The sequence below is a fragment of the Hypomesus nipponensis genome, chromosome 22 (genome assembly GCF_054491055.1).
Source record: "Hypomesus nipponensis isolate SF chromosome 22, ASM5449105v1, whole genome shotgun sequence".
In the NCBI taxonomy this organism is placed as follows: Eukaryota; Metazoa; Chordata; class Actinopteri; order Osmeriformes; family Osmeridae; genus Hypomesus; species Hypomesus nipponensis.
In genome coordinates, this window is record NC_140382.1 from 19,560,001 (window position 1) to 19,574,786 (window position 14,786).

At 45.3% G+C, this 14,786-nt stretch overlaps 1 protein-coding gene across 1 annotated transcript in view; it reads left to right on the forward strand.

Moving 5' to 3' along the window:
* Window positions 1–14,786, forward strand: part of inpp4b (inositol polyphosphate-4-phosphatase type II B) — an 83,041-nt gene extending 68,255 nt beyond the window's left edge. Inside the window, exons 14-20 of the mRNA XM_084687082.1 lie at window positions 239–362; window positions 933–1,059; window positions 4,055–4,195; window positions 5,514–5,611; window positions 5,972–6,084; window positions 6,499–6,653; window positions 14,603–14,786. Coding sequence (XP_084543208.1) covers window positions 239–362; window positions 933–1,059; window positions 4,055–4,195; window positions 5,514–5,611; window positions 5,972–6,084; window positions 6,499–6,653; window positions 14,603–14,777 — 933 coding nt within the window. The 3' untranslated portion in view covers window positions 14,778–14,786. The remainder of the gene's footprint in view (window positions 1–238; window positions 363–932; window positions 1,060–4,054; window positions 4,196–5,513; window positions 5,612–5,971; window positions 6,085–6,498; window positions 6,654–14,602) is intronic.

Genomic DNA, 14,786 nt, shown 5'->3' on the forward strand with positions numbered 1-14,786 from the left:
CAGAAGCCCCGCTCTCAGAGGGGCAGCGTGCACAGTGGAGCCTGTTTAACAGGGAGAGATCAGGCGCATTTGTACATCAGGATTATGGGAGAGGGCTAGGGCTAGGACAAGGGGCTAGGACAAGGGGCTAGGACAAGGGGCTAGGACAAGGGGCTAGCCCCCGTGTTTCTATGGACAGATTATTTAACCCCTGTGTGTGTGTGTGTGTGTGTGTGTGTGTGTGCGTGTGTGTGTGCAGCTGGCCGCGCTGGCCTGTGGCTTCGTGATGAGGCTGTATGCGGGGGTGGAGGACCAGGCCTTCCTCAGACAGCTCCACCTGGTGGGAGTCCTGGCACAGTTCGAGGGCCTGCTCAGCACCTACAGTACGTACCACACGCACACACACACTGGGTTAAAGGTCACCACATAGGGTTAACAGGGTTCTGGACAACCACATTACAGTAACATGACAAGCAACAGCTATGTAGTGGCATCAAAAAATGACAAAGCAGCAGGATAGCAGAGATGAACCCTAACCCAGATGATCTAAAGGGGCAGGAATGACAGAGCGGCAGGACACATTAGTAAAGTCCTTGTTTGTGACCACTTACTAGGCGATTAAACATCATTCTGATTCTGATTAGAAATAGAAACAGCAGTTCTGCATTACAAAAGGGGAAATATTATAAATATAAAGTGTAGCGTGCTGGTGAGTAGGTACCTGAAAAATGGCAAATCTGGAAGTGACCAGCTGAGAGGATGTTGCTGCTCAGTCTGGAGGTGACCAGCTGAAAGGATGTTTATGTTTAGTCTGGAGCTGCAGGAAGGTGGAGCAGATGCTGGCGAGAGGCCAGGATGTTGGAAGCTGTTTCACAACACATTTCAGCTGTGTTCAGGACATTGCCAGGACTGGAAAGTGAAAGTCAAACGGATGTGATGTGTGTGTGGTGCAGGTGAAGAGGTGGGCATGCTGGAGGACATGGAGGTGGGCATCTCAGACCTCCAGCACGTTACCTTTAAGATCACCCAGGCCAGGACAGACCAACCCTGCCACCTGCAGCCGGTCATCAGCGGGAGACGGTAAGACTCTGACACCCAGAAAGCACTGCAGCAAACACACCTCTTCATAGGGACACAAGCTAGACAATACTAGAATAACTGACTTGACTGCATACTTTCCCTGAATGCAGATTTTGGTTCATGAAGGCGTTTCACAGGTTTATTTGTAAGACTTGTCCTTTGTTTATGTTAGTCATTAGGGTTCACTTTGTCCTTTGTGTAAACCAGCACGGTGTGGATTCAGCTCAGTGCAGGGACACACCCTGGGGAGAGGGACTCAGTTTGATGCCAGGCGATTGTTGGAGCCATGTTCCAGTCAGTATTACCACTGGAGCCATGTTCCAGTCAGTATTACCACTGGAGCCATGTTCCAGTCAGTATTACCACTGGAGCCATGTTCCAGTCAGTATTACCACTGGAGCCATGTTCCAGTCAGTATTACCACTGGAGCCATGTTCCAGTCAGTATTACCACTGGAGCCATGTTCCAGTCAGTATTACCACTGGAGCCATGTGCCAGTCAGTATTACCACTGGAGCCATGTGCCAGTCAGTATTACCACTGGAGCCATGTTCCAGTCAGTATTACCACTGGAGCCATGTTCCAGTCAGTATTACCACTGGAGCCATGTGCCAGTCAGTATTACCACTGGAGCCATGTGCCAGTCAGTATTACCACTGGAGCCATGTTCCAGTCAGTATTACCACTGGAGCCATGTTCCAGTCAGTATTACCACTGGAGCCATGTTCCAGTCAGTATTACCACTGGAGCCATGTTCCAGTCAGTATTACCACTGGAGCCATGTTCCAGTCAGTATTACCACTGGAGCCATGTTCCAGTCAGTATTACCACTGGAGCCATGTTCCAGTCAGTATTACCACTGGAGCCATGTGCCAGTCAGTATTACCACTGGAGCCATGTGCCAGTCAGTATTACCACTGGAGCCATGTTCCAGTCAGTATTACCACTGGAGCCATGTTCCAGTCAGTATTACCACTGGAGCCATGTGCCAGTCAGTATTACCACTGGAGCCATGTGCCAGTCAGTATTACCACTGGAGCCATGTTCCAGTCAGTATTACCACTGGAGCCATGTTCCAGTCAGTATTACCACTGGAGCCATGTGCCAGTCAGTATTACCACTGGAGCCATGTTCCAGTCAGTATTACCACTGGAGCCATGTGCCAGTCAGTATTACCACTGGAGCCATGTGCCAGTCAGTATTACCACTGGAGCCATGTTCCAGTCAGTATTACCACTGGAGCCATGTTCCAGTCAGTATTACCACTGGAGCCATGTGCCAGTCAGTATTACCACTGGAGCCATGTGCCAGTCAGTATTACCACTGGAGCCATGTGCCAGTCAGTATTACCACTGGAGCCATGTGCCAGTCAGTATTACCACTGGAGCCATGTGCCAGTCAGTATTACCACTGGAGCCATGTGCCAGTCAGTATTACCACTGGAGCCATGTGCCAGTCAGTATTACCACTGGAGCCATGTACCAGTCAGTATTACCACTGGAGCCGTGTGCCAGTCAGTATTACCACTGGAGCCGTGTGCCAGTCAGTATTACCACTGGAGCCGTGTGCCAGTCAGTATTACCACTGGAGCCGTGTGCCAGTCAGTATTACCACTGGAGCCATGTGCCAGTCAGTATTACCACTGGAGCCATGTGCCAGTCAGTATTACCACTGGAGCCATGTGCCAGTCAGTATTACCACTGGAGCCGTGTGCCAGTCAGTATTACCACTGGAGCCATGTGCCAGTCAGTATTACCACTGGAGCCATGTGCCAGTCAGTATTACCACTGGAGCCGTGTGCCAGTCAGTATTACCACTGGAGCCGTGTGCCAGTCAGTATTACCACTGGAGCCATGTGCCAGTCAGTATTACCACTGGGACCCCGGCGGCTCACTGGTGAAATGTAACCCCATGCAGGCTGAGGCCTCACCCCGGTGGCCTGGTTTCCAATCCCGCCTAGGCCCTTTACTGCATGTCATTCTCTCTCTCTCTCTCTCTCTCTCTCTCTCTCTCGCTCTCGCTCTCGCTCTCGCTCTCTCTCACATGTCCTGTCCTCTCCATGATAACTATCTCTCTCAATAAAAAGATAAAGGGAGTAATGCCTTAAATAGTCTCTTCCTGGCTGCCTCCATGTCAGGAAGCACTTCATCAGTTCTCTAAGGAGCATGCGGGCTCAGACGCATGCGGGCTCAGACGCATGCGGGTTCAGACGCTCCAAGGACAATAAACATCATACATGCTTCCAACTGCAGAATGTTGTCATGGGAACAGTGCTACACTGCAGAATGTTGTCATGGGAACAGTGCTACACTGCAGAATGTTGTCATGGGAACAGTGCTACACTTTTTCCCTCTTCTAATTCATCAAACTCTTTTATCCAAAGCAACATACAATCAGTGCATAGAGTACGTTCAGCAGATGAACAACAACTGGATGTGCACCAACACTTCCACCCAAGGAACTCATTGTATATTAAGTCTCCCGTACATAACAAACCAGGGAGTGTCATGTTGCAGATGCTATCTCTGTCTGAGGGAAGCCATGCTAACTTGAACATGACTTCTGGACCTGTAAGTGCTTCTCTGACCTGTGACATAATCTGTATGTTGAGCAATGTAGCATTACAGGGAGTCAGGTGGCTGAGCGGTTAGGGAATCGGGCTAGTAATCTGAAGGTCGCCAGTTCGATTCCCGGCTATGCCAAATTATGTTGTGTCCTTTGGCAAGGCACTTCACCCTACTTGCCTTGGGGGGAATGTCCCTATACTTACTGTAAGTCACTCTGGATAAGAGCGTCTGCTAAATGACTAAATGTACTTTATAGCATTATCTCTTTTGGCTGTTAACATTCGTCTTTTATGCCATCTCTACATTTATGTTCCCTTCATTCTCCCCCCTCCCCTCTCCCCCCTCCCCCCGCCCTCCCCCCTCCTCCCTCTCCCCTCCCCCCTCCCCCCGCCCTCCCCCCTCCCCCTCCCTCCTCCCTCTCCCCTCCAGAGACCACTACACTGTAGAAGTTCCCCTCCCTCAGGGGGCGTTTCAGGCGTTGCCGTGGGAGATGAGGGAGGGCCAGCCCCTGCATGTCCACCCTGTCCTCTTCAACGTGGGGATCAACGAGCAGCAGACCATTGCTGAGAGGTGCTAGTACACACACACACACTCACACACTCTTACACACACACACACTCACACACACTCACACACGCACACTATCACACACACACTATCACACACACTCTCACACACACACTTTCACACACACACTCTCACACACACACAACTACAACAGTGATTTTAGAGAACTACATTCTACATAATCAGTTTGAAACGCCCCCCAGCATGGTGAACTGTGGGAAGGCGAACGATGGCAAGCAAGAATTAAGAGTGTTATTTGTAACTGCAGAAAATGTTGACTGGGTTTTGCTTTTCCGCAGAATAAAATGTTTTATTAAACGAGTGAGTAGATCACAACAACTCACTTTATCTACGCTAGCGCCAGCCATCTGCATTGGAGTTGATGATAAATGGAAGTAGCGTTGGGGTTAAATTAAGAAGCTTAAAAACGCATACACTATTTGTACATTTTTCAATAGTGTCTACTAATTGTCTACTTTTTCAATATTGTATCCCTCCAACAGATACTGTGTAGGTTTTCATCAGGTTTAAATGTATCAATATTTCGCCGTTCGCTGTTTTGTCCGCCATTTTCTCTTTTTTTCGCAGTGTCTTATTTTACCCATAATGCAAAGTGCAACAGGCTATCTAAGTCAGTCTTACGTTAGTCACTGATCGTAAAGCTTTATGCAACAGGTAAATTGAAGTGTCTATAGCAAGTCAGACTTAAAGTTGCATTTAAGTCTAAGACTAGGTCTATTATGATGCAGCTGGCCCCAACATGTGTTTCTCCTGTGAGAGCAGAGGGTCAGGAGACTGGCTCCAGCAGGAAGCTGTCATGTGATAGCATCAAACATACAGGGTTTTTGCACAGTGGAGCCATGTGTGGATCGAGTTATTTATGACGCCAAAGCATCTAACATTACAGGATTCAGTCATTCTGCTAACAAGCTTGTGCTTGAGCCATCCAACTCAGCTAATCATTTTCCCGTAACACCTTTCTCTCTATCGTTCTCTACCTCTCTCTACCTCTGTCTCCACCTGTCTCTACCTCTCTCTACCTCTGTCTCCACCTCTGTCTCTACCTCTCTCTACCTCTGTCTCTGCCTCTCTCTACCTCTGTCTCTACCTCTCTCTACCTCTGTCTCTGCCTCTCTCTACCTCTGTCTCTACGTCTCTCTACCTCTGTCTCTGCCTCTCTCTACCTCTGTCTCCACCTCTCTCTACCTCTGTCTCTACCTCTCTCTACCTCTGTCTGTACGTCTCTCTACCTCTGTCTCCACCTCTCTCTACCTCTGTCTCCACCTCTCTCTACCTCTGTCTCTCTTTCTTCCATCCTCAGGTTTGGCGACAGCTCCTTGCAGGAGAGAATCAACCAGAGGAACTTTGAGATTTTAGATGGTTATTACAAATCGCTGAAAGAAAAGGTGCCCACAGAAGGTGAGTCTGAAGCAACTGTTATGACTGTTGTCTGTGAGGTCCACATCTGCTAGCATACTGTTCTCTCTGAGTTCCACAAACCTTGACCACTGTGCTCTCAAATCAAATCAAATGTATTTGTACAGCCCTTTTTACACGCAAGCATGTCACAGAGGGCTTCACATACGCCCATAGAACTGCCTCTCAACCAACCTAAACCCTCAAGGAAGACAAGGAAAAACTCGGAGGAGCAATTCAGAGAGGGATCCCCTCCTCCAGAGACGGAGGATATTCTCTCATATCTGCTAGCATACTGTCACCAAGTACAACCACATATGCTGCTGACATCTTCCAATACGTTGTTTTAATTTATTTCCCCAGATCTACCACATTTTGAAACACAGAGCGATTTGAAAGAATTATTTGAAACCTTGGGCCAGATTGTAATTACAAAGAAGAGGAAGAATGTGGAAATCCTGTGGCTTGCTGCATCGGTGAGATATAAACACACACACACACACACACACACACACACGTCTTCCACATACTTACTCACACACATGCAGTTTGAATATTATCTGGGCCAAATTTGATTCTATAACAATGGGACTTTCTATCTAGTAATTCCAGATTCTGTGTGTAACCTGATGTTTCTTCAGACTGCCGTGTTGCGTCATCTCTCACACCTTTACTGAACTCCTGCAGAACATAGTCGTAGGAGAAAATGAAGAGCAAATATTTAATCAGAGACAAGCAATATTTACTTTCTGTACTTTTTCTACAGCTTTTCAAAAAATAGCTTTAAATTCTCTATTTTAAATTCCTAGTTTTACATAATGGAGCATGCATTTTGAAGTCTGTACAGTGTCAGTAGAAAGCAGGATAACATGTTGCGTGTCCCCGGGCAGATCTGCAGGAGGATGAACGGCATCAGGTTCACCAGCTGTAAAAGCGCCAAAGACCGGACCTCCATGTCTGTGACCCTGGAGCAGTGCTCTCTGCTCCGCGACGAGCACCAGCTCAACAAGGACTACTTTGTACGAGCTCTCGACTGCATGAGGAGGTGAGACAAACTACCAGCATTGCCATCACCCACCATGTACCTAAACTACCAGCATTACCATCACCCACCATGTCCTCAAACTACCAGCATTACCATCACCCACCATGTCCTCAAACTACCAGCATTACCATCACCCACCATGTCCTCACACTACCAGCATTACCATCACCCACCATGTACCTAAACTACCAGCATTACCATCACCCACCATGTCCTCAAACTACCAGCATTACCATCACCCACCGTGTCCTCAAACTACCAGCATTACCATCACCCACCATGTCCTCAAACTACCAGCATTACCATCACCAACCATGTACCTAAACTACCAGCATTACCATCACCCACCATGTCCTCAAACTACCAGCATTACCATCACCCACCATGTCCTCAAACTACCAGCATTACCATCACCCACCATGTACCTAAACTACCAGCATTACCATCACCCACCATGTCCTCAAACTACCAGCATTACCATCACCCACCGTGTCCTCAAACTACCAGCATTACCATCACCCACCATGTCCTCAAACTACCAGCATTACCATCACCAACCATGTACCTAAACTACCATCATTCCCATCACCCACCATGTCCTCAAACTACCAGCATTACCATCACCAACCATGTACCTAAACTACCAGCATTACCATCACCCACCATGTCCTCAAACTACCAGCATTACCATTACCCACCATGTCCTCAAACTACAAGCATTACCATCACCCACCATGTCCTCAAACTAGCAGCATTACCATCACCCACCATGTCCTCAAACTACCAGCATTACCATCACCCACCATGTCCTCAAACTACCAGCATTACCATCACCCACCATGTCCTCAAAAAACTTTACAGGGGTGAAGATTTGACCACTACTAGGCTAACCAGATGGCATGTGTTAAGGCGGAGAATGATACAAGGTTAAATACTGGACCAAGTTATTTGTAGTTTAATAATAAGAAATGATGCAATCACAAGAACACACAATGAAAACAACACACCAGGATGTTCTTAGTCTAGTACAGAGAATCAGCCGATGATGCCAATGCAGCTTCACAGAAAGTCACAGAATAGATCAAAACGAAGGCCTTCGTTGAGAAAGTGGTCTTGACAGAGATCAGAGAGAGTTCTGCCCAGTCCAAGTTCTGTCTCCCTGTCATCGAGAGACAGGTCTTGTACCCCCAAGAGAGGGAGGTGTTTGTTAGGTGATTGGTCAGAAGACAATGGGGAGGGAATGTGGTCATCCTATCACGTGTCAAGGGCGCTCATGGTCACCCAGGGTGGGCAGTCCAAGGATCTGCTGACGTGCAGGAGAAAGGGGACAGAGTCTCCAAGATCTGATGATGTTAGGGGAAGGGGGGGAGATCATGTCCGAGGGAAGGGGGCATTAAATGGGCAGATTATCCAATGGGAGGACACAATGTCCAGTGGGGGACAGACCAGTTGGTCTGATGATGTCCAGCCACCAGAGCTTTTATCCAAAGCGACTTTCAAGAGAGAGCTTTACAAAGTGCATAGGTCACTGATAATAATAACAAGATAACCCCAAAGCATTGCGGGTAGCCAGAAACAAGAAGTACACATTGTGAACAACCAAAAAAAAAAGTGCTAAAGGGAGGAAACCATAAAAGCATGTAGTTAAACAAGTTACAATTAAACAACATGAATCTCTAAGTGCAAGTGTACCTGTAGGAAAGCAATAGAAATAGGATTAACTAAAATAGAAAACAGTTTAAATCAGCTACCACTAACAAACAAGAGCAACAGTCTAAGCAAGAGTCATTGTGATCCTAAGTTGACTACTTATCTTTACTTATGTTCAAGTTATGTGATGTTCTTCTGTTCAAATGTAGCAATAATCCAACTAGCAACCTAATGCAAACTAGCAACCTAATGCAAACTTACTATACAACTAAGGTAAGGTGATGCACCTGAAGTTTATCCCTTTCATAAGGAACAAATATATTATTATCATATTTCACAGGGCTCGACATTAAGGCTTGTCCGCTTGTCCGGGACAAGTGGATTTTTTGTTGGGCAAGTGGAAGAGAACTTTACTTGTCCCACTGGACAAGTTAAAACTCAAACCAAATAAAATGCTATGTTACTTCACGTTATGTTCCAATTATTACGTCTATTTTACCGAATTTATTTGACCGAATTCTGCATTAGCAAAACACAAAATAAGTGGCTTCGTCCCAAGATCAGACCGTGCAGCTAATTTAATGGTAAACACTTGAACGGGGGCTTATTACCTGAAAAAGTATTTACTGTGTCATCGCAATTACACTCTCAGGGCTTAAAAACTGTGTGACTTGCTCAAGTAGGCAAATGGCTAGACCATTTCATAATAAATTCAGTAAATCAAACGCTGTAAGACCCAGTGAAATGTTATACAGCTAGCAAACTAACGTTAGCTAGCATTGCTACGACATTGGCTAACTCTACTTCGGTAGGCTATCCTCAGTATTTGCAAGCTATCTAAACTTATACTGTATCTTAAATAGAAGAAATGGCCGCGAGACAAGCTTTCACAGGTGTTCGCGTGTCTATGTTGCTTCACTCCGTGGGCCTGCACCTCGTCCATTACTTTTTACAACGTTAGCAGGACAACTTGGTTTGCGTTGCCTTCTCAGCGTGAGAAGTACAAGGTTTGGTGTGAGAGCGTCTGAGCAGGGGCGATTCTAGGATCAGACCTCTAGCGTTGCTCAGTCCCCAATTAGAATGTGACATGAATACAGTGCCTTGCAAAAGTGCTAAACCCCCTTGCTATTATAAATCCCTAATTTCACTTGATAACAATTAATACATGTATGTATTATTATGAAAAATATTGAATGAATAAAAAAACTAAGGATGTCCCTTTCTTCATGAACTACCAGCATCAAATGATAATAAAGAATAATGTATATTTTTAGGGGTGCTTGAGCACCTGCTTGAGCACCTACTTTACAGTTGAATATTAGCTGGTATTTAACTACATACATTTAACTGATACAAATGCTGCTAAAGCTTGCTAGGTACACCACTGCCGACGCTAGCAAACTAGAAACGTCAACACCATTTAAAAAAAATATTAAATTATAAATCTTTACCCGGACAAGTGACTTTTGTGTCTGGACAAGTGAAACGTTAATGTACTTGTCCGAAGGACAAGTGCCTCAAAAAGTTAATGTTGAGGCCTGTTTCATATAACAACATAAAGGATGTATATAAATATATAATATTGTCTGTGGAGTTGGTCGTCCAGCTGTCTTGATCCTTTCCTTTGCTGCGTAATCCAACTGTGGAATGTATAGTACTATATGTGAGAACAAATGTGGTTCCTGCCCATCCCACTCTGCATCCTCTCTGCGTAAATTACCTCCTCACTCAGGCTGCAGATACTTGCCTCGTTAGCTTCCATTCAAGCCGTTATCCTAACGCTCCTTCAGGGCTGCAACAAGCTAACACTAGCTAGCTACTTCTCCATTAAAAAAGGGAAACGTAAATCTGACAAATCTAAAAGTGGTTTGTCAGTTTGTATTATAGTTGATTTTTTCTAATATGATACTGTATCTATTGCTGTCGCTGTATCTAACACTATCCCTATCACTTGACCCCCAGTTTGTCACACTCACAGTACAGTACAGTGGTTGACTGAGAATTCAAGAGGAAATTTGGATAGTTGAATCTGGAACACTACCCTTTAAAACACACCTCAGTCCATATAAATAACATGTCTTGCCTCTGATGGAACTAAACCCACTGATCATGTGACACAGCAAGTAGTGAGTTCACAGCGTACCTGTAGTTACAGTATAAATCCCTTAATCCATGCTTAGATCTCGACGACAACAGACATTCTCAGATAAACTGGTTTGTGTGTTTATCTAGAGAAGATATGTCATTGATCTTGCTTGAAAGCAAGACGTTGTCAGAAGCAGAAGCAGTCAGTTGACAGTGTTGCTGTTTTGGTTCCCAGAACGCTTGTGTTTGTCTTCAGGGCTTCATTAAAGATGGCACATCTCTTACTCACTGGGGTGGGTTGAATCAAGATACAGACACAAAACTTTGTAGCTTCCTGTTTGTCTCTCTCTAGCTGTTTTCCGTTCACATACACAGCATATTTACCTTCACATATACACAGCATATTTACCTTCACTTATAGGCTACACAGCATATTTATTCATTTATTATTTATTATATATATTAATTTATATTTACCTTCACTTGTGTCGTAGCGATGTACACAACTGCAGCAGATGATGAAATGTTGGAAGAGAACGGAGGCCTGTTCCATAAAGCGAGTTTACCGAATAGGCCAGACTTATGTCAGTTAGTCGGAAGCATTTCTAGTTCATTCGTACCCCCTTTCCACCAAAGTGAACCGGGAGCTAGTTCGCAGCTGGTGCTAGAGCCGGTTCGGAGCTGGTTCAAGAACGGAGCCTTCTAAGAACCGTTTGCTTTTCCACGGGCTAGAGACCCACCACAGAGCCACGTCATTACGTCACTGTATACGTCTCATCTTTCCCAGCAACGCTAGCGCGGCAGCGCCAAACACAAAGGCAAGCAGAGCCTGTCTACAGGTAGCCTGGTCCTAACCACACCCTCGTACATTTCATTTGTACAAAGGGTCTGGGATCTCTCAATTGACAAGCGTTAACTTCCTTGAAGGCGGGTCGGGTCCTCTGTTGAAGTTTAAAACTATTGGATCTACCCAGAGCCACTCTGATTTGCCATAACCAATCCAGCTCAACGTATTACAAACTCTGTTACTATGGGAACTTAGGCTGCGAAACTAGTCTGGTCACAGTCAGGCTAACTGTCAGGCTTAGCCTGACTTGGTGCTTAACCAGACGTTCCTGTAACACTGACCCAACGGGAAAACAATGATTTACCACGGATATTCTCATATTCGTATTCTCATCAGTTCAATATGTTCAACATTGTTAGAAAATCAACTTGAATAGCCTACATAGGCTACAACATTTAGCCTAATGCATTAAACAATGATTTGATACACGCAACGTTAAACGTATGGCTATATAGGCTAGCCTAGTTTGCAATTTCAAATGTTTAGGCATCAGGCATATAAGGCATATAGCCTGGTCCTAACCAGACCCTCGTACGTATTTGTACAGAGGGTCTGGGATCTCTCCATTGACAAACTTCCTTGAAGGCGGGTCCTCTGTTGAAGTTTAAAACTATTGGATCCGCCCAGAGCCACTCTGATTTGCCATAACCAATCGCAAGTGTTCACCTTAGCCAACTCCTTCACCACTACTGTAACAGAGCTAGCTGCCGTAGCTGGAAAATCAAACTTTTCCCGAACCCCGTGGGGAGGAGGGCCACAACATCATGGCCACCAACAAAACTCAGCAAGGAATGTTCTTGCTCCGGCTTTAACCTATGGATATTCGGCAGCGTTGCCACAACCGCAGAATAGTTTCGCTCGCATCTTTCTCCGCCGCCATTACTGAACTACTCAAACTAGTGCACAACATTAACGTAATCGTTCTCAGCCACTCCCTCTGTTCACTGATTGGACCTACAAAAAATGTGTTTCTAGAAACCGACTTCAGAGCCTAGCTCCCAGACCTACTACAGAAGCAAAATCCAAATTGAGCGGAAGTACGTAGGAGGGCAGAGCCAGGCTATCAAGCATAGGCCTATCTCAATCTAAATTATCCGAGTATAATTATCATGGCTATATAGGTCTAGTTGTTAACAGTAGTCTACAATTGCAAAACTAACCTAAATCCATAAGATACATCTATATCCTCCATTTTCCTGACACAACAACCATATTATAAAGTTATGCTACTGGGTAATGTATTGATTAATAGTAGGCTATTTATATAAAACAATGTCAAAAAAGTCAATTTACATGTGTTGAAAGGGGGTCTGTTTTTTAATCAACAAAGTGGTCTAAAAAAGGACCTCGACCTACGTAGCCTATCATTCACGTCAATTATGGCGTGTCGTTTCATTTTGATGAAGCCAGAGCCTGTTTAAGGAGAGCCTGCCCACTCCCTATTAAGCCCCATTGGACCAAATTTTGTTGCAGTTCCAACAGAGTTCCACTGGGAGTGATCGCAGTCGAGTGCAAAATGAATGGGAGTCTATGGAGCTAAACAGCTACATTTGTCTCTTTCATCTGATTGTCGTTGAGAAATCTCAGATTTGATTATAGTTTTTGCATGTTCAACATAGATTACAGGTCAAAAGTTGAATGAACGAGTACTTATGTCCTTTTGATTTCTTACAGGGTAAGTCGTTGTTGCCCATAACACGCTAGCATTCTGCTAACGAATGCTGATTGGTTAGTGAAGGACTGACTACGACCAAAGATCCTGCTTGATGGCATCCGAAGCAGAACCAGAACGTCAGAACCTTAGCAACAACATTAGCAAGCCAAAACTCTTTCTAGCATGTGTATTGACAGGGAGAGCCTAACCTGTCAGCTGTGTTGTCGATCCCTCGAGAGAAAAATGGAAGTGACCAAAGCTTGCCGTGAAGCAGTATTGCAGTACAATGTGTATAACGTCAATTACATTTTAAAAGGCTTTTTAGAACAGAAAGGCGACTTCTAAAATCTAACACCCAGCAGTGTGTATTTTTTTTGCTTCCCCTTTCGAATTCAGAATTCAAATTACTAGACAAAAAAGTTATCCTGAGAAAAGTGGATTTTGAGGGGTATAGCTTCATAGACCTCCATTCATTCTGCACTTGACGGTTAGCGCCCTCATATGTAACTAGAGTGGAACTGCAACCGGTTCAGAACCCGGAAGTTTCCCCAGAGTGGCAGTCCTCCCCATATTAGACATTCTCTGATGAAGCGGCGGATGAGGGAGCTGTCATAGTACAAGGCTTAAAGGGAATGTTCTTTCTGGAAGAAGTCACGTGGCCGTGTGCATTGCTTTTGCCGTGGTGGATTGTATGATCCATGTTTTACTTCTCGGGCTGCTTAAGAATAGGGTGCACGCGCTATTAGCTTTACTACTTAAATTTGACTTGAATCAGTAGGACTGCTTGAGCTGAAATTGTCCTTTATGGAACCGCTTTAGCCCCGCTTGACTTGTTAAGCTAATTCAAGTCTGGTTTGGGACTTTAAGTCCAACTTATTTGAGCAGCCTTTATGGAACAGGCCCCGGATCAGTATAATTGACCGGCTTCTGCTAATGTAAATAGCTTTAGCAGTCTGCATTCGTGTAACCTCCTAGCATATAAAGATTTAACGTAATGTTTTGGCCATGGTCTGAAGACAATTTGGCCAATCAGAACCTGCTATACAATCTAGTTCTCTAGTTTTCTCCATCCATCCCTGTATCCACCCACCTATCTATCGATCCATTCATTCACCTATCCATCCATCTGTCTATCCATCCATCTGTCTATCCATCCATCTGTCCATCTATCCATCCATCTTTCTGTCCATCCGTCCTCCATACTTGTCCGTCCGTCTGCTTGGGTTAGGGTTAAAGGGTTACATTTAGTCTTTTTTTTAGCAGACGCTCTTATCCAGAGCTTAAGGGTTAAGGTTAGAGGCGTCGGTGTCTAACTGGGGTTAGGGTTAGGGGGTTAGGGTTAGAGGCGTCTGTGTCTAACTGGGGTTAGGGTTAGAGGGTTAGGGTTACAGTCTATGTCTAACTGGGGTTAGGGTTAGAGTCTGTGTCTAACTGGGGTTAGGGTTAGAGGGTTAGGGTTAGAGTCTGTGTCTAACTGGGGTTAGGGTTAGAGGGTTAGGGTTAGAGTCTGTGTCTAACTGGGGTTAGGGTTAGAGTCTGTGTCTAACTGGGGTTAGGGTTAGAGGGTTAGGGTTAGAGTCTGTGTCTAACTTGAGGATCCTCGTCTTCACTAACACACCACTGTCTTTCTCCTCTTTCTGTTGCTTTTCTGTTGTTTTCCTGTTTATTTCCCCCGGTGCCTAACCCCTGACCTGCTGTCCGCCGGCCAATCAGCCGCCTGGTGCAGGGAGACGTGGGCCAATGGGAGGACCCGGAGGCGGGCTCTGTGGCAGAGAACAAGCCGGCGTCTCGTCACTTCTATCCAATCGCGTTGTTGCTCGTTAGTTCCCACCTACTGGTGGTGTGGCTCATCTTAAGTCTGGTTTTTCTGCTCGCAAAATATCAATAAACTGCTGAT